Source organism: Plectropomus leopardus, chromosome 18 (assembly GCF_026936395.1).
Source record: "Plectropomus leopardus strain MGB_pleo_1.0 chromosome 18, ASM2693639v1, whole genome shotgun sequence".
Lineage (NCBI taxonomy): Eukaryota > Metazoa > Chordata > Actinopteri > Perciformes > Serranidae > Plectropomus > Plectropomus leopardus.
The window spans coordinates 20578845-20604677 of NC_142193.1; the positions used below are offsets into that span (position 1 = coordinate 20578845).

General features: G+C 40.5%; 2 protein-coding genes across 2 annotated transcripts; both read left to right on the forward strand.

Annotated features, from left to right (window-relative positions):
* Nucleotides 1–346: 346 nt before the first annotated feature.
* Nucleotides 347–9801, forward strand: cbx8a (chromobox homolog 8a (Pc class homolog, Drosophila)). Its single transcript, XM_088069489.1, has 7 exons — nucleotides 347–480; nucleotides 843–951; nucleotides 6923–7324; nucleotides 7446–7489; nucleotides 7882–7947; nucleotides 8360–8426; nucleotides 8816–9801. Exons 3-7 carry the CDS (start codon nucleotides 7256–7258, stop codon nucleotides 9620–9622), a joined length of 1053 nt encoding a protein of 350 aa, XP_087925615.1. The 5' UTR covers nucleotides 347–480; nucleotides 843–951; nucleotides 6923–7255; the 3' UTR covers nucleotides 9623–9801.
* Nucleotides 9802–10439: 638 nt separating this feature from the next.
* LOC121956768 (meteorin-like protein) lies at nucleotides 10440–25712 on the forward strand. Its single transcript, XM_042505146.2, has 4 exons — nucleotides 10440–14551; nucleotides 15079–15476; nucleotides 17796–17855; nucleotides 20159–25712. Exons 1-4 carry the CDS (start codon nucleotides 14466–14468, stop codon nucleotides 20494–20496), a joined length of 882 nt encoding a protein of 293 aa, XP_042361080.2. The 5' UTR covers nucleotides 10440–14465; the 3' UTR covers nucleotides 20497–25712.
* The last annotated feature ends 121 nt before the right edge of the window (nucleotides 25713–25833 follow it).

Genomic DNA, 25833 nt, shown 5'->3' on the forward strand with positions numbered 1-25833 from the left:
ACTTAAAGGTCACGTGTGTTGGATTTAAAGAGCTATATTAGCAGAAATTGAATATGATATTATGAGTATGTTTTCAGTGTCTAATCGTCTTCAAATGTTTTTGTTACCTTTGAATGAGCCGTTTTAGTCTACATAGGGAGCAGGTACTTGTTCATAGAGATCGTCATGTTGCAGAGCCATGTTTCTAAAGTAGCCCAAAATGGACAAAGCAGTGGCTCTTAACAGGGCTGTTCACGTTCTCGCATTTTTGGTCAGCCACCACAGTCAGCAGCCCCTCCATGATGACCAGATCTGAGAAACACTGATTCTTTTTTTTTTTTTGCCTTTTGCCCTTTTCCTTTATCAGATAGGTCAGATTAATGAATGTGAAAGGCAGAGATAGAGGGGATGACATGCAGCAAAGGGCTGTGGGTTGGAGTCCAACATGTGGTCACTGGGACAAGGACACAGCCGTTGCACATGGAGCACCCTCTCCACCAGGTGAGCTACTGAGTACCCAAAAAAAGCACTGAATTTTGGTGTGAAACTGCTTTACTCACTTTTTTACTGGTTTAAATTAGCTGGTCAGACAGGAAGAAACCCCTGTGGACAACTCAGCTCCTGCTAAAAAAAAACCTCCTGAACAACAAACGCTTAAGGAAGTTTTGGCTGGTTGTAATCCTCACTGCTAAACGCCGCTAAATCCCCCAAAATATTACACACTGTTCCTTTAATAGGCCTTGTCATTGGCTCTGTTCCATTCAAATGCTCCTGTGAGGGGTGACAGTGAGCAAGCATGCAGGATCCTCAAGTCAAAGCAGCTAAATGGGATTCATCCTTTACTCATTTTTTTGTCTTTACAGCTCTGTTGTTCCTACTGTGACATGTTGAAGTGTCTCCGGTGAGAAAGGCCTTTTGCTGACCTTGCATGACTTCACCAAATGTTGTGGACGTCTCTGCTGTAGCTGTCAGGTCAGTATTGTCTGTACACACGAGGTCTGTTGCATGTCAGTGCGTCCAGGGAGATGTTTCTCTCCTCGGTTACTCTTGCTGAGGTTTCTTCCATTAATTTTTTCCCTGTTGAAGGAGTTTTTTTTGCAGAGTTTCTCTTTATCTGAATGGAGGGCCGTGTGCCACCCAAACATTTTCTAATTCACAATTTTTTTTTTAAAAAGTGGTTCACACTGGGTATTGTTTTTATACTTTTAGTATACATAAGATGCCAGATTGACTAAAACAGCATGAAAATAGAGCTTGTTTATCAATAAAGTGCCAGCAGAGGATCCCCTGTACACCATGACCCCAGCCCCCATTATCCTAAAATCCTAGAAAATTCCCAAAACTCTAGAAACGTACAATCTGAAACATCCTTAAATACTAGAAATACAAATGCTAGAAATGGCCTTAAATACCATAAATGCCCTGAAATCCTTAAAATGTTGTTGAATCCTAGAAATGTCCTACAATCCGAGAAACATCCTGAAATCCCAGACATCCTAAAATATGATAAATGCCCTAAAATCCTTTAAAATGTTGTAAAGTCCTAGAAATGTCCTAAAACTGTTATGGGGCCTCTGCGACTGGCCCCTGGCCTCCTGTCATTTCACAAAGATGCCCCCCAAGCAAAGCAAGTTGAATATTTTTGGTCTATAAGGACAGAAAGTGTCCTGTTCTGTGCAGATTGTAGAGATAATGACGCAAATTTGTGATTTTGGTTATTGGACTGTAGAAATAAAACTGACGTGACTTAAGGAGGATCATTACAGGGCCTGAAGGCAGGGCTCTGATCTGAACATGAGAGCACAAATTGTTGTTCTACTGGAATCTCAAGCTTGTACAATTATGAACTTTGTGTGTGTGTGTGTGTGTGTGCGTGCGCTTAGTCATGGGAGTTGCCTATCAAAAAATGTGACACAAACAGAGAAACATGACTCACTAATACTCTTTCTTGTTCATTCTACTTTAATCAGAGGAACTGCAGTCAAACGAAAGAGGCCCTATAGTTTCAGTTCCAGCATTTCCACCTATTTTCTAAAATGTAGAAACCTCTGAACTGCCCTGTGATCTTCATTCTGTCGCCAGGTAAGAATCACTTTGCGCAGAGATGGCCTCTGTGGCTTTCCGGCGCAAAAGTGCGTAAAATCCACATTAAGACCAAAGTCAGAAAATGACTCTCAAATCGTAAAGGCCAAAGTTAACATCACCTTCACTGATCTGTAATCTGAGCTCGAGGATCTAGCAGTTTGTCAGTATAGTGCGACAATTTCGCAAGAATTACTCAACTTGTGCTCTTTCTCTCTCTCTCTCTCTCTCTCTCTCTCTCTCTCTCTCCCTCTCTCTCTCTCTCTCTGGGATCTCGTGGTGGAAAAATAACGGGCACAAGTGTGAAAATTAAGAGTTAACTAACATAAAAGTCTAATATCGCCGAATGTGGCCTCTTAATAAAGGAAAAAAAGTAAATAAAATAACAAATTAAGGTTGTATATCTGCTGTTTGGGGACAATCGAGACGCACGTTTTCTCAGCCGAAATCAATTAATGTGAATTTCAAAACCCACGAACACACACAGCTTGCAGATCCGTGTGTGTGTGTGTGTGTGTGTGTGTAAGAGAGAGGGAGAGAAAGAGATAGAGAGAGAAAAGGCTTTCTATAGGCCTTTCATGGCTGTGAACCAACTGTGTGAGTCACTCATGCATCCGTAGGAAACTGAAACATCGTTGAGCGTGGGGGGGGGGGACATATTTATAGACCAAGTGTGATGTTTCACATTCCCCCTTTATCATCGTGCCCAGCAGCAGCAGCAGCAGCAGCCTGCACAGTGTCGGTTTCATCCTCGCAGCCTCACAGGATCATGTCAGCAGCAGGATCGTTTGGATAATTTAGAGCCCTGTGTGTGACCCGGCGGAGGCCTGCTGCTCAGTACATATGTAACATGCAATAGATCTAAATAAAGAGGTCATATTTTTTAAAAATGAGAAAGAAAAGGGGCTTGTCAGGTAAAATGGGACATCAAGTAAAATGGGACAAATGAAGTTGTACATCTTGGGATCTTAAAATATAAGCAGCCAGTCGCCAAACATGTTCTTGAGTTGTTGCTAAAAATGTGATTTACATGGAATAATCTTTTTTTTTGTTTTGAGATACTGTGAGCAGAGAAACAAGTCAAATCCCTGAACTTGAAAGGAAAGCCATGTGAGGTGTTAGTTCTCATATGTTGCTAATGAGAGAACTGCAGCTAAAATAGTAAATGGTTGTAGAGTGTGGGACTTAGCCTATAATTAAAATATTTTCACAATAGACTTAAATTTTAATGGGAGAGTACTTAAAAATGGGACAAAAAATAATCTAAAGTGAGACATTTTTCTGCAGGGAAATGTTTGTAGGCTAACATGGGCTATAAAAGATGTATGCTTTTGTGTGCCACTCTTTCACAGTTCAGACATTTTTCACTATTTTTATCACTGCTGCCATGAGTCCATGTCAGCCACAATAGTCCAAAATTAGCCATAATTGTTACAAACACAGGTCTCTTGTAGACAATATGGCACCAAGGAAACAGGCAACAAAACAACAGTGAAAGCATAGCAGAAAAGTTGAACAGTCGTTACAATATGATATGATAAATTAAAATTATTAATTAAAAAAAAACTCTGATTGTCCCATTTTACCCCACTAGTTAGTTGTCCCATTTTACCTGAACGTGTCAGCAGAGTGAGATTGGGCTTCTCCACCTGTTTAAAGGTTCAAAGTTTCTGGATGATTTTACTTTATAATATATTTTCATCATAGTAATGTAGCAGATAACCTTAACAAGTTAACTCTAAAGGCAGCCTGTAAAATTTTAGGTAGTTTTCTAGATAATCTACCAAAAAGTGTCCCTTTTTTACCTGACTTCACCTTTTTAGTTGAGGAACTACCTGTAATTTCTCTTCAAATACCTCAGCAATAGAAAAAACTGTTAGACACAAATAGATGTCACCTAAAAAAAAAAAAACAAAAAAAAAAACCCCAAACTAAAATAGTGTGAGAAATGTGCTGTTTCTAATCCAAAACATGCGCTCAATTGTGGTAAAGCTGCAGGTTTGAGCCACAGCTTCACAGTTTTTCCCTTGTGGTTTCGTTTTTTTTAAAGTGTGAGCCACCTTCAGCAGAAAATGTCGCCCGGTAAAGTAGGACAGTGAACAGCGAGCAGTGTGCAGCAGTTGCCCAGAAACCAGAGAGCCAATAATGTTCTCACAGAGCCAGCACTGTTTATTCATGTACGCCTGTCGCCATTGCGGCTCCCGCAGACTTTCATCGACTCGCAGCCAAATATGGAGAACCGCCGCAGCAGCAGCGTGTGTGTTTTCAGGCTGCTCTCTGCACGCACCAGCCCGCCTTTCTCTCTGAACGCGAACCGTGCACGCTATAGCCATTATAGCACCGACAGGAAATGTCGGTCTACAGTCTATGACTATCAAAATGGTGGTTCATATTTCGACGGCAGCCACAACGCATCTTTTGTCCGCGGCGCGCCCGCCTTTGTCTGCTCCCACAGCGCGGAGAATTTACACACATAGCAGCAAATAGATGATTTATCTTAAACGTGACCGACAATAAAGACGGACACAACGCCTCCCTGTTTATGTTGCGATTTCATGCTTCACATCTGCAGGAAACGAGTGATTAACCTCACAAATAATTGCAATTAATTCAAACCCTGCACCTTTACTTCCACGAACGTCATTTTAAGTAAATAAAGTCAGGATTTTATGCTTAATATAGGCCTACGGTACAATTAAGAGCGCAGATGAAGAAGAAATTGAGACAAACGCATTTTTAAGGCAATGTTTTTTTCCAATCATGCTGATTATTTGTGGTAAATTCGTGTCAAATAACTGTGAGGGTATCTTTTCAAATGTCACATTTCTGCTGTTAAAGCAGCAACGTCTTTTAAAAATCGCCTCAGATAATTTGTTGTCGGTCAGAGGAGATGGCAGGCCCACACACGCAGTGACAGCTTCAACCAAAAAACGCGTTAGTGGCAGAAAACCAAAGTGATGCGGGGACTTTAAACCTGCTTTATTCATTTATTAATTAAAGTTTCACAGGCCTGCACACACTGCAGATATGTGTCTATTCGTTTTAAATACACAAACTGGGGGAAAAAGGAAGAAAATTAGGGTAAAAATATAAAATATTTATATTTATAGGCCTATATAAAGTATTGTGCCAAATCTCCATTGTGTTTGGAGCATTTTAAATTTAATCAATTAATTTTCAATCTATTTGACCTGCTCTTCATTTCAGTTGAGAGGAGGATGTGGATGACCTGGAGGTTTTGGCGGGTAGAAAAACAGCAAGATTAAGATATACGCTCAGGTTTCTTTGGGCCAAATTTATTATTATTTTATTTTCATTTATCATTTAAAATCTACGAAGGTTGAATGTAGAAAATTGCACATGGAGCCTAAAGAAAATGAAGGAAAAGCCCCGCACATCACCTCCCCTTTTTTCATATTTGTAATCCATGTGTGATTGAAATTCTGAGCAAACGTTTTCATCACATTTATTCCTTATATTCCAGAAAATCTGACTGCTGGACCATTTTTACAATAATAATGATAATAATAATATAATAAAAAATTAAATATATTTGCAACTGAGTGCAGAAATACAAACATGATAGGTTTAATTAAATTATGAGTGTTTCGTTTTATTTTGTCAGCCAGAAATAATAAATTAGAAAAACATAATAATAATAATATTAATAATAAAAATATTCTTTCCAAAATCTATTAATAATGTCGCCTCTGTCGTCTTTAAACCAACAGGCCCTCATGGCCATTTTTATACAAGAGAAAAAAGAAGATTAAATCACATCAAATGTGATGTCTTCTTTCTCTGAAGAGGCAAAAAACACTCTTCCACTGATAACAGAGATATAATGTTTGTTTCACACAAACCGGACACAGTTTAGGCGGTTTAATAATATAATTTAAATTTTGCAAAACTTCAACCTCGTATAGGTAAATCCCACTCTGCCCTGCTGGGTGGACTTCACTTAAAGAAATAACCTAAAGTTAAATCTTGAATCAATACTTTCCGAAATTCAAAACTCATACAGGACTTAAATAATGCAATTAATCCCCTTACAATAGCAAACTCTTATAATTATAAAGCCAATCAATATTTTTGCTTTTATGGAAAGAAATCAGAATTCAAGCGGTCGTTTTGGACCGTTTTTGTGTTTCATGTAATTTGGTTCCTCTTATAAAAATCATATCATAAATAGTCTAAATAAACCGACTTTAATTTGCTATTGACGTGCGATGGATTGAACAAATTACACCCCCGTATGATCATTAAAAACCGACCGACTGGAATCATTTTGTGCGCTCTCCATTAACCAATGTCTGCGCGCTACGCACTGAAGTAAATGCGCACAGTGAGAGATTGTGTGCTGCCTCATCAATGTGCGCAAAAAATGAATGCTCATAAGTCCAATTGCATGGGTGTGGCTGTAAATTGTAGCTTTTTCATTTTTATATTCAGCATCCAAAAAGCTGGAAATGTGAATGAAATTATGTTCTGTGTTAAACAAATTATTTCAAATAATCAGTCATGCATCTATGATAATCAAAGTGGGTGTTTTTTTTGTTTTTTTTACCTGGAGAGAGACAAAAATTTGACCATAAATGTTCCCATTTGGTTAAAAAAAAATATATGCAGGGAAATTTATTTTTTTGAGGATTTTAATTCTATTTTTTTTGCAGTTGATTCATTCATAATTTTACAAATACAGACTAATATTTGCAAATGTTTGTGTAAATGTGGTGTGCGTGATGGTGAAACATTTTTAAAGTATTCATTATAGTCTCACTGACTTTTTTATTTATTTTTTATTTTTTTATTTTTTACATACAAGTGAAATTATATATTTTTTTTTCTTTTGGATTTCCAGGGCCCCACTCAGGGACCTCATGGGGCCCGTGGATCCGCTCCGGGAGCCTCTGACTCTGCTTGTCCCCACTGTGCCAGACATTCCTGTACAGCAGCCAGAGCAGCGGGACTCCTCCCCTCCACTCAGAAACCCGGAGCACGTAGCAACAACTGAGCCAATGTGCTCCGCCGCGATCCGTCCTACCGACTGCGGTGCCTGGCAACAGAAAAAGACGTGATGACGTCCTCTCCAGATTGCGTATTATGGGATGTGCGGAATTAAACAACCCGAAGAGGACACGGGGAAGCCAAAAATAATAAAAGAGACAGAAATAAACGAGGTGCATGGTGAATCATGGAGCTCTCGGCTGTCGGTGAGAGCGTCTTCGCAGCCGAGTCCATCATTAAACGGCGAATCAGACGGGTATTCGCTGCTTTTCTTTCTGTGGCCCACAGGCTGTGTCTCCGCACCTATTACGCAACCGTTTGTTTGTGCTGCGCCTACAGGCAATCTAACCTTAATCTGTTACGGATCTGTTTTGCAGGGTCGCTGGGAATATCTCGTGAAATGGAAGGGCTGGTCTCAGAAGTGAGTATTGTGGCCGAGGCTGTGAAGGACAGCGCTCCATCCTGGCCGCTCGCACAACTGCACCACCTCACACTCTGTCGTTTAATCAGCGCCTGGATGTTTATTTCATCATATCGCCCCACTGTGTGTTCTGTAGTGCAGTGTGCACGTGTGCTGGCTCGCGTCATGGTGTTGTAAAAGTCTGCGCTCGAGCCCGCCGGGATATATTAAACTAGCGTTAGCAAATGGCTGGGTTCACCATGCGTCACTGTCCGCTACGTAGTCTGTAATTGCAGCCCACGCAGATCGCTTTGATACAAAAGAAAAAGTATTTCGGCGCGTGTGTGCGCGTTGACATGTGATCCGCACGGCGTGTGGTGACAAACTGTCTCCTCTCCGTTGTGTGGACGCAGGTACAGCACCTGGGAGCCGGAGGAAAACATTCTGGACGCACGACTCTTCGCTGCCTTCGAGGAGAGGTGAGGGTTTGACAGCGCAGCAGTAGGCCTCTCTGCACCGCGGCGCACTCTGTGCCACAAACATGTCCATTTAAACTATACTTCTGCTTCATATTTAATCGTATTTCTTCGCAGAGGAATTCATTTTAATCATCAGAGGAGTGAGATCAGTGAGTTTCCACTGCAGATAGGTGTGATGTGTGAAGCCTTTTTCCATCACAAACAGCTTATTTGCTTTAGTCCGTCCGTTTTTAATTATTATTAATCTTATTTCTCATTAAAAATGCCCTAAAAACTGTATAAAAAACGTACTTCATTTCCAGATTTTTGCCCTTTACTTGGAAACTAGATTTCCTGATTTAATTATAGGCGAAATAAAATATGTGTTTCTTAATATGTTGTGATTAATCCTTTAATGTTTTTTATTCACCAGGGAGAGAGAAAGGGAGCTGTTTGGCCCGAAGAAGAGGGGACCGAAACCCGAGACGTTTCTCCTGAAGGTGGGTGAATCTTTGCAATCTTTTTTTTTTTTTTTTTAACCGGGGTTTCATTTTATGTTTTCGCCTTTCTGATGCAGATGCAAATGATTAGTAATTTCCACGATAAGACAACAGCCGTGTTCATTTTGAAACTGTGGAACAAGTGGAATGGCAGATACAAAAAGAAATCTGTAATTTACCCAAATGGGTTATTCGTGTATCTGACATGCATTGTTTAATAAAATAAAATAAAATAAAAGTTTAGCAGCTTCAGGACGAGGACTTGGAGGCTCAGTGTAACCAAACAGATCTGCAGCTGCTCCACTTAAACCTTTAAATTTCCTCCGGAGACTTCAGATTTTCATCTGTGGGAAACCTCCTCTCACAAACGGCATTTGCTCTGCCCTCAGGCCAAAGCCAAAGCCAAAGAAAAGACGTATGAATTCAGAAAAGAGGCTCCCAGGGGGATCCAGGTTTCCTATCCCATTCCGGAGCCTGTCATAACACCGAGGGCCCGGGAGGGTTTGCGCAGCGTGGTTCCCACAATCTTTCCACCAAGCGCGGTCAACAGAGGAGAGAGCGTCCACGTCCGACCACCGGAGCCAGAGAGGAGGCCCAGACCGACTCCACCGGCCGCTCTGACGCTCCAAGAAACCGTCCGGTTCCCCAAAAAGAGAGGGCGCAAACCGAAGCTGCATTTACAGTATGATGAAGATGATGGAGGCGCCTCGGCAGAGCCGGACACCAAACGGAGCAGGTCACTGGAGGAGCACGGTTTGTCCCGACGTTTGCTGCATCACGGGGAGACATCAGATCACAGCCTCATGCAGCTGACCAGGAGGTTTCAGGAGGAGACCACGATATCACCCAAACACAGCGGCGAGCGGAGGTTGTCCTACAGCTGCGCCTTCAGCCCAGATGTGCGTAAAAGCCATCAGGGGGGACACAGGACTAAATGTTTGGGCAGGATGTCCATTCATCGGCCCGGCAGCTCCACAGAAGAGCACCGGAGACACCATCAGGTGAAGGAGTGCTGCCAACCTGCAGTCATCTCCTCACAATCCATCCATGAGCAGCCCACGCGAGGAGCCTCGTCCTGGACCCCCAGTTTCACCAGTCTGGACACGGTGACCGTGACTGATGTCACCTTGAACTTCTTGACAGTCACCATCAGAGAGAGCAGCACGCAGAAAGGCTTTTTCAGAGAGAAGAGATGAGTATGTGCTCCGGATCAGAGGAGGCTAATATATATATACTATATATATGAGTAAATTTACCAAGCTACTTACTAACACGCCTACTGTAATACTATATTTTTTCTATGTAACTTTCAAACGTGTACATACAAAAATATTTAATACGCTGCTGAGAAAATAAAACTGACATTGTGAGTTTATGTTTGCTGTTTTTTTGCGCTCAGTATCGCCGATAATATCTTGTTCAGGTTATATAGAAAGGCTGTTTTTTTTTCATGTTTTGTCACCATAAACAACCTTTTCATGACCTTTGGGGAATATATTCACTTTGCTAAGGGACTGTTCGTTACCTGTGAAAGTGGAGAGGTGGTGCAAAACAGGGGAGGCACTTCAAATCATTTTTTTAAGCACTTGGAAGTGACATTCAACTTTAAGTGGTTGTATTTATTTTAAATACCCCCAGAACCCCAAAACTTACTTACTAAGCATATCTTCTTTTTAAAAAATCTCCCAAATTTAACAATTTATTTTAACCAGAAACTGTAAAATAAAGTTATTTATAAAGTTATTTATGGTGAAGGCAGAGTCGTGTACTTCCCAGTTTCAGGGAGGGCCAAAATAGAAAAAAAAAAAACAGCCACCACCTACTCTGATAAATAAAGTACAGTCCCTAAAATGCATCCAGCTATCTATTGTTTCCCCCAATAAACCAAGACTATAAAGATACAAACTCATATTTGTGGAAATTTTAATTTAATGTCTTCCACACTCTTAATCAAAAGTGGGTCTAATAGGTTTATATATATATATATATATATATATATATATATATATATATATATATATATATATATATATATATATATATATATATATATATTCTTTCTAAAGTAATTATTAAGATTATTTGTGAGAACGGCACGAAGTACAATAATCGAAATAATTAATACCACTTAAAGTTAGCGATATCTGTTTACAGGAAAATTAAAATCCAACTTCAAAATCTTTAAAAGACCTAAATAAATTATCCACGAGTTTCACAAGGTGTTGCCACTATATCGACAAAAATGCTTGTTTAAACGGCGAAATAAATAATTTTGGAAAAATAATTAAATTTTTTCGGTGTTGGGGTCAGGCTCTAAAACGGGCTGATAATCCTGTTGAGCAAGTTTTTGTTCGTATAAATTATTATTACCTTTTTTTAAAAAAAATAGGGAAGATCATTGAGAGCTCGCTGTATTTTACGAGGATATGATACAATACAACATAATACAAACTAAACAATAGTTACATATGTATCAACAAATAATACAAGAAAAGTGACGCCAGCAGAAGATCAATTCGTGCAGATTGTTGAATTTGTGTGGTGCATTAAGTTAAGAGCCAGTTTCATCGTCTCCATATTATTATGATGATTTTCTATACGTTTTGGAACCTTGTGAATTTAATCAAAAATGTTTAAAGTATTGATCTGATTGATTTGGGGTAACAAAACTAGACGTTCAGGAGATGAAATGTGCTTTTTTTTTTGTTTCATCTTTTAAAGGCTGTTTTTGTGTTGTGTTTTTACACGCGGAGCTTATTTGTTAATCGTCAAATGAGACTTGAATTAGAAACTTGAATCAGCACAACTTTGTTTCTTTGACCCCAAATCAAAACGAGGGCCTGATCTCAAGTTGATGAAATCCTACAATAAGTTGTTTAAATTTGAATTTCTCTCCATTACTTTTAAAGCAGCAGTTCAAAAGCAGTGTCTCGTGAGAATAAAGATATGCATCAGAGCTGTGGAGCCTCGCTGATCTGCTTAAAACTTGCATTTTCTTCGTGTTTCATCGGCAGCAGCAGCACTGCCGTTTACAGGTTAGATTACAGACTTCAAAAGGCGAATTAGGCTTTAAAGCTGACGGCGAGTTTGTAGTAATGAGTAGACAGTTTTAATATAAACACGTAAAACGGTTTTAACTGGATTATTCACTGGCATCAGTGAGCTTTCATGCACAGACTGAATCACAGAAATTATTTCCCAAACTGTGACCCCGTGTCAGTTTGAATGAACGGAGGTTTATGATTTGATTTTTTTTCCTTTTTGATGCTGTGTCATTTTTAAAGATGACATACAGGCCCGTTTTTTTTCCTCCTGTCAGAGACAATGTCTTCCAACAGGAGACAATGTGCATCACCTTGCTCCATCAGGCCTGTACAGTAACATTCAGGATCCTGCACATGCGCCAATAAGAGGCCACTTCTCTCCGGCACAAAGCCTCCATTCATTTGACTTTGCTTTGTCTCTGTGGTACACATGACCCGGTCTGACCACTCGGTACTCCTGTGAGGAAACTCCAGTCTGGTTTCTGCCTCACCAGTAGATCGTTTGAAATATCCAAACTGCCCTAATATTCCAATTTGATGTTTTGGTTTAATGGAGGAAAAAGATGACGCGCAGTTTTCTAGAAATGACGCCAAATCGTTAAAAAGAAAATAATACACTGCAACAGCCAACGTTGCCATGTCTAAAGTGTATCATATCATACTCTGCATTCGTCCCAAAAATCTTTTTATTAATATATTTTTTTCAAAGCTGTGGTGACAGATTCAATGTCATCCAAACTTCAAGTGCAGTGAAGGCTTATTCTGCAGCTGTGACAACATCTGGCCAATTACATATGAGTGTAATTTACTCAACGACGGATCCATCAAGAAGCTCCACCCTTTGATCTGCTGCCCGAGGGCCAATGAATACACACACACACACACACACACACACACACACACACACACACACACACACACACACACACACAAACACACACATCTACAGTATATAGCCCGTATAGCTATACCTGGAGAGTGTGCAGCCCGCAGCCTGAGCGCGGCCTGCCTGGTTCCGCTCCACAGATTTCACCTCCACAAGATGTCGCTACCAGCAAGACCTTGAAAAGCTGCCAAATTATTTTTTTGCACAAAGGACCCTGCAGGACAGGTTAAACTGAAGCCAAACCACTCATCCAAAGTGGATTAGTCATTGGTGAAAGCTGGTAATGTTTGTATTCATCTACGATATTAGCGGCTGTTGAGTTACAGCCTCCTCCTGCAGCGGACTTTGTCCTCCAGATGTGTGAGGCTGAGCTGTGCGCTGCAGCATCCCGCCACTAGATGAAGCTCGAGCACAGAAACGCAGACTTTTCTGTGTCCTCCCCTTTATTTTGTGTTTTTCCAGCTGGCCTACTTTTGACGTGCATGAAGGTTAGATGAACTGCTCTTATAGCAAAGCAGGGATATAAAGTTTGACTCGTGATTTGGTTACTTTTGGAGGAGACCTGCACTCAGTTTGATCATTATTTATATTGCTATCTATCTATCTATCTATCTATCTATCTATCTATCTATCTATCTATCTATCTATCTAAGGAGAGAGTGTTTCAAAATGAACAGTAGACTTAAGGGACTGTTCTTTATTTATCAGAGGAGGGTGTGGCTGTTTTTGTTTGTGTTTTTGTTTTGTTTTACTTTGGCCCTCCCCAAAGCTACAAATATTTTTCCTTTAGCCTCGCTGAGTGACTTAGGGAAAATGCCTGAAGCGTTAATCCAACATGAAAATCCAACGATAATTTTGACATGTTACATTTTTACAGTTTCTGGCTGTGTTATTTTGGCAATTTGCATTTTGACAGGTCTATGGGTTTGAAATTTGTGTTTTCCTTTAAAAATCGCTAAAAAATTTAAAAGACCCCCCCCCCCCAAAAAAAGGTAAAATATTGAGAATTTGTTTTAAAAAATAAAAAAAAGACTTATAAGAAAAGAATTGCCCAAAAATTTAAAAAACAAACAAAAAATCTAGAATAAAGTCTAAATAAAGAAGTGCCAAAAATTTACGAGAAAGAAAAAGCCAAATAAATTTTTAAAAAATCAAAAATCCAAAGTAAAAATGAATCCCTAAAATAAAGCAAACCCCTCCCCCCCAAAAAAACCCCAAAAGTCCCTCCCCAGTGCTTAAAGAATTATTTTTTACATGCCTCCACCTTGCTCCTCCTGTCTCATAATAACGAACAATCCCTAATAATGATAAAAAGCCCCAAATAATAATCTGTCTATACTTGTACTTCACCAAATGTACTTTATTCTGTCACTTTTAATAAAAATACATTCAATTTTTTCAACTCTGGTCAATCGATTTTTAATAATAGTAGTTGTAAAGTATTCTGTTTCTACATAGTACTAATAACTAACACCTATTTTACCTCACAAATTTAATTCATACTTGAAACATTCTTTAATTACAGGGTAAATGGGGTGCAAGGGGGCATTAAAAACACCAAATCAGAGCTTGTTCATTAAAAAAGAGGATCCCCACCGAACACCTAAAGATCCAGACTAAGCCCCCAGTTTCATCAAATCTTAGAAACGCCCCTGTTGTTACACTTCAGTTGCTATTTCTAGCTTATTAAACAAGAAGTCAAACTTAACTGAGCACTTGAGTAAAAGTGAAATAATAAACCGCGGACAGCCTCTCTCAAGTGGATGAATTATTGTGCAGAAAGGCGCACTGATGTTAACAGATGGCTGAGGGCTATCAAACCGATTGTCTCTTTAGAGAGGAAAGACAAAGACCTGCAGAGTCCAACAGTCCCGCAACAACTGGATCAGTCCTAATGAGAGAGACAGAGAGAGAGAGAGAGAGAGAGAGAAACAGAGAGAGAGAGAGACAGAGAGACAGACAGACGGAGAGAGACAGAGAGAGAGAGAGCTGAGGAGTCACAGCATCGCGGTGCAGCAGAGCGCTTGTTGTTCTCTCGACTACTCGCAAACTTTCCAGCCATGCACTTCCGTCCACTTCTGTCTGGATTTTCATCTTTTTTTGGTTGAGATGTTGCCAAATGTGATTATTCTGATGTGCATCCTGGCTCCTCAGTTACTGCACTGTACGGCTGATCTGTGCAACTGGACTGGAAGGTGAGTAACTTCTCTCATTTCTGCAAGATGATTGCATTTTAAACAGGGAGAAAGAAGGACGTTTAAATAACATTTAACTAGCCAGTTTAATAGGCAACCCTTTATGCTTAATAGATCCGTTAAAAGCCATTAATAAGAGCAACTTTTGGCTCACTCTGAGTCATTTGACCGTTTAGTTCCAGAGCTAAGCTGCACAAAAACGATTTAATGAAACTTTGAATTGCAAACTTGATGATTAAATTATTTTATTAATGGATTGTTAACATTTATTATGAATATTTAATGCTTATTATGTGGCAGGAAACATATGGGCACTTATGGATGAATTATTGAAATTTAGAACTGAATTAGAAAGAAACTCCAGCTCATTAGATTTTTTACAGCCTAGCAACCTTAAATTAGTGTCTTAAATTTATAAAATATATGTTAGTGTTTAACTATTGATAGAACCATTGGTAATGATGTTATACATGCCAAACAGTGATTTGAATCTCACATCACTGAATGATGCATTTCTCGATTGCCAGCGGTTTCGCAGCTGGCGTGGACTCCAGGATTGTCTTCCAGGTGCGGCTGCGCTGTACAGAGGGCTCGGTGAGGTGGATATACCCGGGCCAGGCTCTCCGGGTGGTCCTGGAGCCCAACTTGTTCTCTGCCATGCGCACCACCGTCTGCATCAAACCGTCTCCCTCTTTCCGGGGAGCCAGCGTGTTCATTGAACGCGCCGGGGAGCTGGAGCTGCTGGTCACGGAGGGCGGGAGACCCGGGCAGCAGGTGTTCTGTTTCCGGGCAGATGGGCCGCACAGGCCCGCTATCTACCTCCAGTCCAGCCCGCAGAGTGACGGACCCTGGAGCAGACGCATGATGGGCTTCAGATATGAGCTGCTGGGAAACAGGAGCAACGTGGGCTCCAGCGGGCTTCAGGGTGAGTGGACCTTCTTTAATAGATGCATCGATACATTTGCACCCTTTACAGTGGGTTTAGTGCGATTTGCAAAAGTCTCAAGTCTTTGCACTTAATTCCCAAGTCCTAAATTTTGAGTTTCGAGTCCTAGCAACTCATGGTGCGCTCTTCACTTAATGTATTGCAAGTTTAACAACAGAGTAATAATATATTACATTTAAAAAAAATGTTAATTGAAATTATAATTAAAATTATCATTTGGATCATTTTGTCCAATTGGTCCTCAGTAAAGTAATGTTAGTTTTTCGTGCAACCTGATTGGCTGTTGTCCGATTGGTTCAACCAAGCAGATCTGAGGACTTGAGTGTCAGCTTCCTGGAAATAAATAGAGTTTGTTGATTCAGGAGATGAAGGGAAATTAATTGATTTGTGGCTCACTTTTTAAATAATATGCTTTTAAATCTGTGGCAAAAGATACCAGGTATTTTCAAGTCAAAGGGCTCGTATCCAAGTCACGAGTCTTTGGTGTCAAAGTTCAAGTTGAGTTGTCTTTTTTGATTTCATCTGAAGTCTAAAGTTTGTGACTTAAGTCTGACTCGAGTCCTCACCTCTGAATATTTGTAACAAATTGCACTATCAATTGTTAATTAAACGTTAACTATAGCTTTGTAAGGTATTAATGAGACCAACCTTTGGGTTGCCAGGTTGTGAAAAATCCCTTTTACTGACGGGAAAGTGACCACGAACCCTCGAGAAAAGGGCTGCAGAGGATAACAACCAACATCCAAAGAAAATAAGCTCTGTGGTGAACAAACATTTATGATACTTACATGTTTTGTTCAGCAAAGATATTCCTCACAAATAAACACCATGCTCAGGATTTTTAAGGCCTAACTGCAATTGTAAGAAGTAAAAAGCTAATGGCTATAAAGAACTACACCACAGTCGCGTCGCTGCTGCTTTGAGGCTGTAAAGCTGCATGTGTTCTGCACGGCTCGGTGTGATGATGTTCTGTAGTTTCATTCAGCCACTTGTTAGTAACCCGACTTTTTTAAGACACAAGGTTTGCAAGTGGGGTATTTACTTACGTGATTTATGTCGTAGAACAAAACATGAGAATCTCCTCAGCTTGTGTTAACCACAGACCTTATTTCTGGCTTCCAACCAAAAACCCATACAAAAAGCTCACTGACTTTGAAATGAGGGAACTGGGGCTGAAATGCTAACTCATTTCTAGATTTTAGGACTCATAACTGGGGCACTCTGTAGGGATTTACTCTGTTTTGGAGCCAGCCTCAAGAGGCCATTTGATGAACTGCAGTTTCTGACACTTCAGCATTGGCTTCATTTTTCAGCCTCGGAGGATGCAGATGGCATATTACCTAACAGAAGGAATACAATTGAACAGAAGGGATTTTTCTCAACCTGGGTACCCAAAATCTGCTCATACAAATAGTTTGATGATCGATAAAGCCTTATTGCATGCCAATAAGCTCTCAGTTAGCCATTAGTTACAACTTATAGATCCTTTATAAAGAGTACTTTATTATAAAAATAATTATAACACAATTTCAAAGCTGCGTGGAGTGTGAGGGACTTGCCAGCCCTAATTCCTAGAAAAAAAATAGCGGTTATTTAATTATAGACCACAATCATACTGACTGGAGCAGGCAGCTGCTGCTGGTCAGTCGTGTGTTTTGTCTGGCTGTCTGGTTTCCATCGGGGGGACAAAGCAGCGAGGACAGAGCAGACCACAGGGCGGCTGAAGGGCACCAGGCCAAAGAGCCTGAATTGAGACTGCAAATACTTTGCAGATTCCACAAATGCCTTTTTATTGTGCACGTCTGTTTATTAGCATTTATCCATGTGTGCGGGCTGCTCCCAATGTGGTGATGTCATTCTGTGTCTATAATGGACAGCTGCTGGTTCATCTTTTCTGCATTGCCAGTCTGGCAGAAGTGTTTGACTCCTGCAGGCTCCTGCATTGGCACGGGGTCATTCAATTAGGTGGACACAATAGGAGTCAAACGCGGGGTCAAGACCGGAGAGGGTTTTTGATCTGGAGGCGGTGTGGTGGGCAGAGCACTTAAACACAGGGGCAGCATTCCTTCATCGAAGCCCTGGTTTCTTCACTCTTTGATGTGAGGGGCGAGATGAATGTGGCCGGTATGTGTGTCGGATTTTAGGTCAGCGGAGTGGAAGGGAGGAGAAGTGACACCCAGCTATCAGTCAGTGTCAGTCATGGAGCTTTGGCTTGGTTTGGGAGAGACAGGTTAATGAGATTCAGTGCAGGTTTTCATCCTCTTAAATGTCATTTTATGAACTGATTTTCATTTACAGCTTCATGCCGACCCTGCAACGACACAGAACTCCTCATGGCCATCTGCAACAGTGACTTTGGTGGGTACATGATAATCTTACTGTTCAAACTGGAGATCTGACCGTCAAATTTCCATAAAGAAATACTGTAGCTATAAAGCAACGAGGTGTAAAGAAGAAAAATGCAGGAGAATATGAACGAGATTTGGTGGGAGCAACCACTGTGAGTCACCTGACTTGTAAAAAGTGGATGTAAATGGGGTTAAAGATCCTAAAATAATTGAGTCAAGTGTGAAGCGAGTGTTGATTCAAAAAGGGCATAAATGCACCAAAATATCTGTTTTTGAAAGTAATTTAATACATTCATTCATGTATGTCCATTGTGTAAACATTGATGTACTTGTATTTTAAATTTAAATTGTTCCATTACATGTGACTTTACAACTTCAGTTCCTCTGCATTTATTCAAGTTGTGTAAAAATATTGTAATTTTTACTGTACTTAATTTATTTGACAGCTACACTTGGTAGTTCCTCTGCAGATTTTTCACACAAAACTTAAAAGAATACTTCACACAAAAAAATTATCATTCACAGATCAATCGTTCGCCTCGTGTTATCTTGAGTTTGTGAATAATACTTTGTTGTTCTCACATGCCTCCACAGTGAACAAAGATCCGTAAACATAGTTTCTTTAAGAATTAAAGTGGTGGTGGTGGTGGGGGGGGGGGTCATGTTTAACAACAGCAAAACTATATTATCTGTTGACAAGCATCTTGTGTAGTATAATTCAAGTCTACTTCATCCAGTCATATGCACAATACTCCCCAAACACATGCATTTTTTTGCAAAAACCTGACATTTTAAAACACGTTGTGTGAAGCAGGGCTGCGTTCAGCCCTGACAAAATGTTGTAAAATGTATATTTAAACAGAAATGGTGGTGGTGCACTGCACACACCCTGCTGTGTTACGCAGGTGCACTGCTCTTTAAAACAGTTCACTTCAAAGGAGCTTTATTTGCGTGGTAAAACTTGAATCGACATTGCCAAAGCAAGTGTGAAATAAAAACAAAAACTGCAAGCACAATAAGTAAAGATCTACCAGAATTTGGTTTATGTACACGTTGCTGCTGACTATGTACGCCTCTGGCAAACCCACCAAATGAAAGAAAATATACCTCAAAGCCTGATGCACACCACTTCAAAGAAACATGTAATTCAATCCCGAAACCGTAGCAAAACTGTGCACACCGTTTTGAGATTGAACGTGGCCCAGGTTTGGGAGCTGTCTGGGGAGAAGCAGGAAGGAGGAGGAGCCTGATTTGATGAGACTATACATGCTGGATTAAGTTCAGGTGCGAACCAGTCCCTGCACTACCTTCAGCACAAACCTGGGCTGCCTGGCAACACAAAATGTGAGTTTCTTTGTTAAAAAGCATGTGTTTGGGAAGTACTGAGCATACACCTCGATGGATAAGACTTGCATTGTACTGCACAAGGTATGTGCGAGTTTGTAAACGGATGTTTTGATATATTTTGCTGTTGTTAAACGCGGACCCATTTTACTTAAATTCGTCAAGAATTTTCTCCGCTTTTGGATTCTTCGTTCACCGGAGGCATGCGAGAAAAACAAAGTTTTCTTCACAAATTCAGCGTAACAAAGGGTGAGTAACTTTTATACAAGTCGTCTTTTTGTCGGTGAAGAATTCCTTTAAGATCACTTCATAAAATATGATTCAGTGTCATAAGTGATAGGAGTACCAGTGCAATATAAAAAAAGATGAATTCAGCTCCACCTGGACAAACTTAAGCAATAAAATGTTGCTTGCATGTTAATATTGCATCACTATTTGAATATTTTTATGAGTTCTTTGACATTTAATTCTTTAAGTAGTAGTTTTGAGCAGTAGTTTTACTATTAGTAAAATATGTTTTTTTAGTAAGTAAGTAGTTAGTAAATTAGTAAGATATTAGTAAGATTATTTGAATACTTCTTTCTCCGCTGGTAAGTCGTACTGAGATAAATGTTAAAAGCCAATCTTAAGGTTTTGTGTATGCTGAGAGAGCAGCAGCTCTGCTGGCAGTGCAGAGGTTAAACAGATGTCTAGGAGAATGGGCGAGACCTGTGCTTCAGAGCAGAAGTAATCTCTCCACTGGGCTTCATTTCTGTGCCTCAATATCCCAAACCTTTTATCCGTTTAAAAATAAGGTATAGTTGAGCAGCTAAGGTGTAAATGGCTTGAGGTGAAAAACAGACATTAGAGAAAATTTTAAAAATCCTCACCATACAATTACAAGCTTCTATCTGACATTTTTGTCAAGATTTAGTTATTTAAATATTCTCATTCTGCAACAACTTAACTAAAGTGTCTATTTTCTTTCAGTGGTCCGAGGCTACATTAAAAATGTCACCCACGACCCTGAGCGTCGGATGTCGTTGGTGGAGGTGAATGCTGTGAAGGTGTACTGGCAGCGGAGCGGCGTGTTTGAACAACAAGCAGCTACCTCTGGGTCACCTCGGTCCGTCCTGTCTTGGCGTGGACACATCCACACACTCCTGCAGTGCCACGTGAAGCCTGGGGACGGAGAGTTTCTCTTCACAGGGTCAGAACACTTTGGGGAAGCTTGGTTAGGGTGTGCCCCGCGATACAAAGACTTCCTGTCTGTCTACCAGACCGCCTGGGCAGCACGTCGGAATTCCTGTGACTTCCCTTTAGACTGAGGAAGTGTGTTGTTTTAGCACTAAACTGGGCTCAGCCTGTTTTTATCCACTGGCCTCCTCACCCCTGGCACTGTGGGATCCCTGTTAAGTTGTCATGCGCCAGCAAGGTGGCATCCAGCATCACCAGCAGGGACGAAGCTGTTTAATTGCTGGTAGAAAACACATTTGGAGGAGCAGAGCAGGGCCAAACAGCAGGGCCTCCTGCACTCAGGCTCAGAGAGAGCCGGTCTTTGTCTCGCTCCCATCACTGCCTTCAGTCCTGGGAGACTGAGAAGGGGTTGGGTTGCTGCTCTCTCTTTGTGCTTCTCCCTACATCAACGGTTGTTCACTTTGCTGGCTCTGTGTGACAATTGCCCCCTGAACTGAGGTGGGAGGGAAGACTGAGGCAGGGCCATTCATTATCCCCAGTTTATCCTTGTGAATAGGCTTGTGCAAGGACAATTGATTGCAAAGTTATTTTTATTCTCATTCATCGGTGCTTAAAGGTGCAATGTGTAAGATATAGCCAGAATTTGAGGATAAAACCTTTGAAAAAATGAACCAACAGTATCAACAGAATGTGAAGAAGTAACAGTTTTGACATTATGTCAAAGATATTTATGTGCTGTGTTGAGAGATATCTACTGAAAAGAGCGTGCTAACCAGTTTGTCCTGGTTTGTCCTGTGTTCCTCGAGAGGTGATAGTGAGTCACTGTAGCGTCCAGTCTGCCCTAGATAGATAAAGAGAACTGGATACAGCGTTACAGGCGGGGCTTCGTTCATTCCTATGAAAGTTGCTCATTGGTGCATGGTGCCAAAAAAGTTTGACTTCTGGGGTTCAAAAAAAACAAAAACAAACCCAAATTACATACATAGTGAGGCTCATAGAGCAAGTGCACTGGAGACTTTTGCTGGCAGACTTCCAGTTTAGCGCTTCGCTCAACTTGAATGGGGATAAAATAGTTGAATCTTGCAGCTCTTTTAGACTTTAAAAATGTTATTGGCACAAACGGATCAAACTGTGATAGTTTGAAACACTCTCACGGGGGGGTCTGTGCTGCTGAAAAAAAATGTATTCACTGATTTACAGACTTCTTTTTCCCAATTTAAGACTGTGGGAAAGAAACCTTTGTGCCCAATTGCATCATGGGACAAGCCTAGAAATTGTAATTCCACGTTTTGGCCTCTAGGAGAATTCTAGGCGCTTTATTGTAGGCAACAGGACTTGCTTGAGTTTCTTTAAGACATTTAACGTCTAGGCTGAGTGGCTTCTTCAGTTCTAACAGACAAGGAGGGAGTCGCAGGCTTTAAACCCTGTGAGGGTGTGAACCTTTACAGAGTCCTCGGGGTCACATGTGAGTCGTTGACCCATCTGGCCATCATGTGGATCATTAGGGCCATCATCATCAGACCTAGACTAGTCTGTTAGAAGCTGAAGAAGCTGCTCAGATGAGAGGCAAAATGTCTTCAAGGAAAGTCCAGTTGCCTATGATATAGCCGCTAGAATTACCATGACCTGCATGACTGAGATCTTCACCAACTCGAGAAAAATTAGCTTCAAAATCTGGCACACTTTCTGGATGCCTGGGGATCTCTCCCAACATAAGTTCAGCTTTCATTTTATGTCCTGGACTTCCTCTTTCATATTTGGAGAAGCTTTTTTCAGTCTCATCTTGCTTGCTCAGTGCAAGGTGTTCGTGGTCGACCAAACAGAGTCTGCATAAAGTACAAACGAAATTCCCAGTTGCTACCCGCTTAAGCACAGTCTGGGGTCAAGTGTCGCCAAGCTAGACAAGCTAGCCCCATTTGGTCAAGTTCCAAGCTCACGATTCAGACACGATCGAGAATATGTCCCAGTTCAGACAATCCAACATTCAGAATCTGTAATACTGGTATGATTAGGTCAGCTTCTTCAAGTTGATACACAACCAAGCTAACCTGCTTAGACTTAGCTTCCAGGTATACCGTTAGTCAGTCATTCAAATCTGTGATCTTAAATCATTGTTTCAATCAAAGTGTTGGTCAGAGCCAAAATATGTCCACGGCCAGATAAGATCCAAGGTCCAAAACCCCAAATCTGTTGTTTTCAGGCTAAGATAATCAAAAAGCCGAGAGACACACAAAGAACAGTCAGTGCAACTAACGGCAACACAGATTGCATCGCAGATTTGATGTGACTGTTTACAACTACTGCGTGTGAAGACTATAAGATTGCAGTGTTATTTTGACTGTCTCTTAGAGTTTCAGCAGTTTGGTTGAATTTTTCGTATTCTTGCCCTGCTGTTAGTGAGTAGTTGGCTTGAAGTTAAAATGCTGCCACCCATTAGTTTGGAGCATGTGATCAGACCAAGAGACAACGTCCGGAGCTGAAAAATGAAACCAATGCAGAGGCTCCCAAAACTGCAGTTCACTAAATGGCAACTTGTGGCAGTAAATCCCTGAAGACCCCCATGTTAAAAATCCTGACTTTAAAGCAGAAATAAAAATGTTTACAGCCTGGTACAAATTATTTATGCAGTCTATGAGCCACAAATTACATATTGCACCTTTTAGTTCCAATCCCTTTTGTCTTTTTACGTGTTCACCTCTGAATTAAATGTTTTTGTACATGTTTAATTAAAAAAAAATCATCCACTTTATTAATGATACTTTTTTTTGCATTTATTCTGGTTCCCTCTATTTTTGCTTGTGATTAATTGCGTCAGTGCAAATTGCGTCACTTTACACATTTAAATCAGAGACCAAATGAAATCTTAGGACTTTTGTCAAAGCTTGCAGCTGTAACTGGTCATAGTATATCAGGTCTGCAAGTCTGTTTTTTGTTAGATATACTCAACACTGTTGTATTTTGATTCTCCCAGGCTCGCCTGTAAAAGTTGACATTGAATCAAACATTTTTCTGTCTTGATTTATCCGTTTATCTTAAGCAAAACATTTGATATGCATCCTAAAAATTGGTGCTCAGTAGAATTTGTTTTTATCATCAGAAAATAATTTCATGTTGAGTTTGTTTTAACAACAGAAAAACAATGAAAACACTGTTATCTGCAGATTTATTTTCAATGATAACTGAGCCTGGTCACTTCATACATCTGTGTGTCTGATGAAGTGAACTGAGCTCATGAAGAGTGCTTAAAAATCTAAATTTCATGAGACCCTCCAGTTCACCAGGAAGCTCCGGCCCCTTAAGACTCAACTTAAATGAACTTACACCCCCACTTCCCATAATATGCTGCATAATTTGTTTTTGTTTTTTTTTAGGAGAACAGGATTTAGAGCAGAAATATCATACAAGCTCATTTTGGCCCTTTTTCCTTCTGTGTCCCATCTCTTCCCCTGTAATCAGATTATGATAACAGGATATTCCTACCATAAAATGAAAAACAAAAATTCCCTTAGATGGCGAAAAGCTCTGAGCAGACTGAATTGGACTTTTCTTTTGAGTTGTGTGGCCCCTGCATCGTGGCCTGAGAAGACGAATGGACAGATGTGAGGCCCCAAAGCTTGGGGATCCTCCCCCTCGGCCCCTCCCAGCAGAGGGGAACAATTAATTGACTTTTAAAGCAACTGCTTTCTTTGCCTATTCCACACTTCTCCTTGACTGAGCAGGGCTCACAAATTGGTGTGTTGAACTTTTTATGAGGACTAAATAGCTGCCAATGAAAGTGTAAATGACTGTGTGGTGAATGGGGCCCGCACAATGGCTCTGCAGTGACAAGGCCTCCGGCAGACATAATGACTATTGTCATGGCTTCTGTCATCTAGAAACCATCAGGGCTCATGAATCCAAGAACCGAGAGGAGGAGTGATCACTGTTTTTTACTCTCACTCCGTCCACATTTTGTCTTCTCGTATATTTTCTGGTTATCTTTCATATTGTTTTTGTTACTGATCCTCTTTGTATGCATGTTGCACATTCCAACCACTAAAAGCAAACTTCTGAAATTGTTTTTGCATATTTGAAATTAGACAAATAGTACTTTAGGCACAAAAAGTCTTTAAAAATCACTGATAATGTGAAAAACATTTCTGTGTATGTCCATAAGTATCTTTTTATGGTAAAAAGTTGCAAAACCATCTTATTTTGATTAATGTTTCCCTAAAATCAAGCTCTCCAAAAACTTTTTTCATTCTACAGAAGCTCAGTTTGAAGTCTCCTCCCTCAGTATTGTCCCATGGGGCCACCATGTCAAATTTTCAAGCAAAATATAGCCTCTCTGCAGGCTTTTGAGACCCAACAATTCTCATCTCTGGGAATTCCAGCAGGCTCTCATGGGGAACGAGCCCAGGAGGGCTCGGCCCGGAGCTGCTGAGTGGTGCACCGGCAGGAGTCCACCCAGACTTGGGGGGTAATTGGTTTATCCCACCGCCTGGCCTGCTTTCCCATGTGGGCCACTGCTGTGGGGAGGCCCAGGGGTACAATATGGAAACAGCGTGATTCCCTCCAGTGCTGAACAGGCATTCACTGCCCTAGCTATAGAGACCAGAAAGAGGGTACCAGGAACACAAAGCTGAAGGAGAGATGTCTCTTGGCTTTGAAAAGGTTGCCATTTGGTTTCCTTTTAACAGTGGGCAGCATTTGTGATTTAAAATCTGAAGTAATTGAATCTGAGCTTTTTTTAAAAAAATAAATGTTCTTCTCAATTCTAAAGGTAATGAACTTAAGTTTTTCTAAAGCTTGACATAATTGTCGTCACTCGTGCACCTGGCCGAAAATGAGATTTTCCCATTGTCCTCATTGTCTTAAACCAAACACGGAGCACTACAATAACAAAAACAGAATGTATTTCTTTAAACTAGACAGACACGTTTACTCAGTTTACTAATCATCTGCAACTCTGTTTAACTTTAACTGCACGTATAGCACTGCAGCAGGAGCAGTATCATATTAAATTAATTTGTAAGCTAAGCATAATATCACATTCTGCACAACTCTTGTTTTTTAACCATCCAACTCCAGCGCTTTAACAGAGAATCAAAGATGAAGTTACACCCATGCTTTTGCATCTTTTTGTGGTTTTGTGTCTCCTTGTGGTTGTGTTATCTTTTTTTACAGTCGTTTAGGTCCCTTTGAGATAATTTTGTGTTTTTTTGAGGTAATAGTATATCTTTCTTTGATCATTTTACAGCACTTTACAGTAATTCCATGTCTCTTTGTGGTCGTTTACCCCTTTTTGTAGTTATTTTGTGTCTTTTTGCAGTGTCCTTGCTTTTCTTGTGGTCTTTTGTATCTCGCTGCGGTCTTTTGAGTCTCTTCCTGGCTGGTACCTAATTTCAGCGACAGTGTCAAGGGCCTTGACACTTTAAGCCCTAGCCTTGTGTCCAGTTTTAGTCATGATTTATCAAGAAAAAAAAGAA

Bases quoted from the DNA above. Each gene is read 5' to 3' on its own strand.
- cbx8a (XM_088069489.1), top strand. From the start codon at position 7,256: ATGGAGCTCTCGGCTGTCGGTGAGAGCGTCTTCGCAGCCGAGTCCATC. The intron at 7,325-7,445 runs GTATTCGCTGCT...TCTGTTTTGCAG, and splicing joins TTAAACGGCGAATCAGACGG to GGTCGCTGGGAATATCTCGT. The intron at 7,948-8,359 runs GTGAGGGTTTGA...TTTATTCACCAG, and splicing joins TTCGCTGCCTTCGAGGAGAG to GGAGAGAGAAAGGGAGCTGT.
- LOC121956768 (XM_042505146.2), top strand. From the start codon at position 14,466: ATGTTGCCAAATGTGATTATTCTGATGTGCATCCTGGCTCCTCAGTTA. The intron at 14,552-15,078 runs GTGAGTAACTTC...CTCGATTGCCAG, and splicing joins CTGTGCAACTGGACTGGAAG to CGGTTTCGCAGCTGGCGTGG. The intron at 15,477-17,795 runs GTGAGTGGACCT...TTTCATTTACAG, and splicing joins GGGCTCCAGCGGGCTTCAGG to CTTCATGCCGACCCTGCAAC.